This window comes from Mandrillus leucophaeus, unplaced genomic scaffold (assembly GCF_000951045.1).
Source record: "Mandrillus leucophaeus isolate KB7577 unplaced genomic scaffold, Mleu.le_1.0 Scaffold1764, whole genome shotgun sequence".
NCBI lineage: Eukaryota > Metazoa > Chordata > Mammalia > Primates > Cercopithecidae > Mandrillus > Mandrillus leucophaeus.
Genome location: NW_012101770.1, coordinates 5,618 through 6,913, shown reverse-complemented (window position 1 = coordinate 6,913; position 1,296 = coordinate 5,618). Strand labels below are relative to the sequence as shown.

The 1,296-nt window shown below is 38.3% G+C and overlaps 1 protein-coding gene across 1 annotated transcript; it reads left to right on the top strand.

Moving 5' to 3' along the window:
* Nucleotides 1-224: 224 nt before the first annotated feature.
* Nucleotides 225-929, top strand: LOC105537620 (vomeronasal type-1 receptor 90-like; the record flags this gene model as incomplete). The annotated part of the gene is made up of 2 exons (XM_011977278.1): nt 225-400; nt 548-929. Coding segments are annotated over exons 1-2 (558 nt in total), but the record flags the coding sequence as incomplete, so codon positions are not given.
* Nucleotides 930-1,296: the final 367 nt, after the last annotated feature.

The following is a 1,296-nucleotide window of genomic DNA, read 5'->3' as shown; positions in this document are numbered from 1 at the left end:
ATTTATGATGTAAAATCTTATTTTGAGATATTCAAAATATGTTTCTCTTTCACAGTTTAGATTATTACATTCCACTTACATTTTCATTGAAGAATACCTCTTTTTTCCAAGCTGGCATTGGAATCTCAACCATCAGCTTCCTCATTTTCTTCACACTTCTTCTGTAATGCAGGCCTAAGCCCACTGACCTGACCATTTATGACTTGGCCCTCATCCACATAGTGATGCTCCTCACTGTGGAGTCATTGTTTTCTCCAGGTCGGTTTGAGTCACTGCATTTTCAGAATGACTTCAAGTGTAACGTATTTTCCTACCTGAACAAGATGAGAAGTTTCTGCATCTGCACCACCTGCCTCCTGAGTGTTCTTCAGGCCATAATTATCAGCCCCAGCAGCTCTTAGTCGGTGAGGCTTAACCACAAATCCACCGTTCTCACCTGCCATTTCTTCTGCTTTTTATGTTTCTCAGGTTTTTTTTTAAGGGGTAATCTCATCTTGTACACTATAGCTTCTTCCAGTGTGACCCTGAGCAATCTTCCGCATATCAGTAAATACTGTTGGCTTTTCCATCATCAGAAGATTGTTTCTTACTCTGTCATTATCCAGAGATGTTTTGCTTATAAGAATAATGCTGCCTTCAAGTGCATACATTTGTTCAGGCACCAGAAGAAATTCCGGTACTTTCACAGCACCAGCCTCTCCCCAAGACCTTCCCCAGAGAAAAGTGCCACTCAGACCATCTTGCTCCTAGTGAGTTTCTCTGTGGTCATCTACTGGGTTGATTTCATCATCCCATTGACCCCAGCCTTGCTATGGGCATATGACCCTGTTGTCCTGGGTGTCCAGAGGCTTGTGGGCAATGTATATGCCACTGTCGGTCCTTTTGTTTTACTCAGATCTGATGAAAACATCATCAGTGTGATGAAAACTGTGAGACAGAAAGTTAACTAGTTATTTTTATTAAAAACAGATTATTCTGTCACCACTTAAATTATTTAAGTAGTACAGAATTTCCCATCTAATTTAACTTAAATGTCTGGACTTACAGTTTCAATATGTCTAAATAGTTTTGAAATTAATGCTGCCAATTCTCTTATGTTGAGTTTAATGTACATGATAGATATTGCCATTTTTTTTTATTTGTTAGATACCTTTTACTGATTTGATATCTCCTATTTTATTTATTTATTATTATTATACTTTAAGTTGTAGGGTACATGTGCATAACGTGCAGGTTTGTTACATATGTATACTTGTGCCATGTTGCTGTGCTGCACCCATCAACTCGTCATTTACA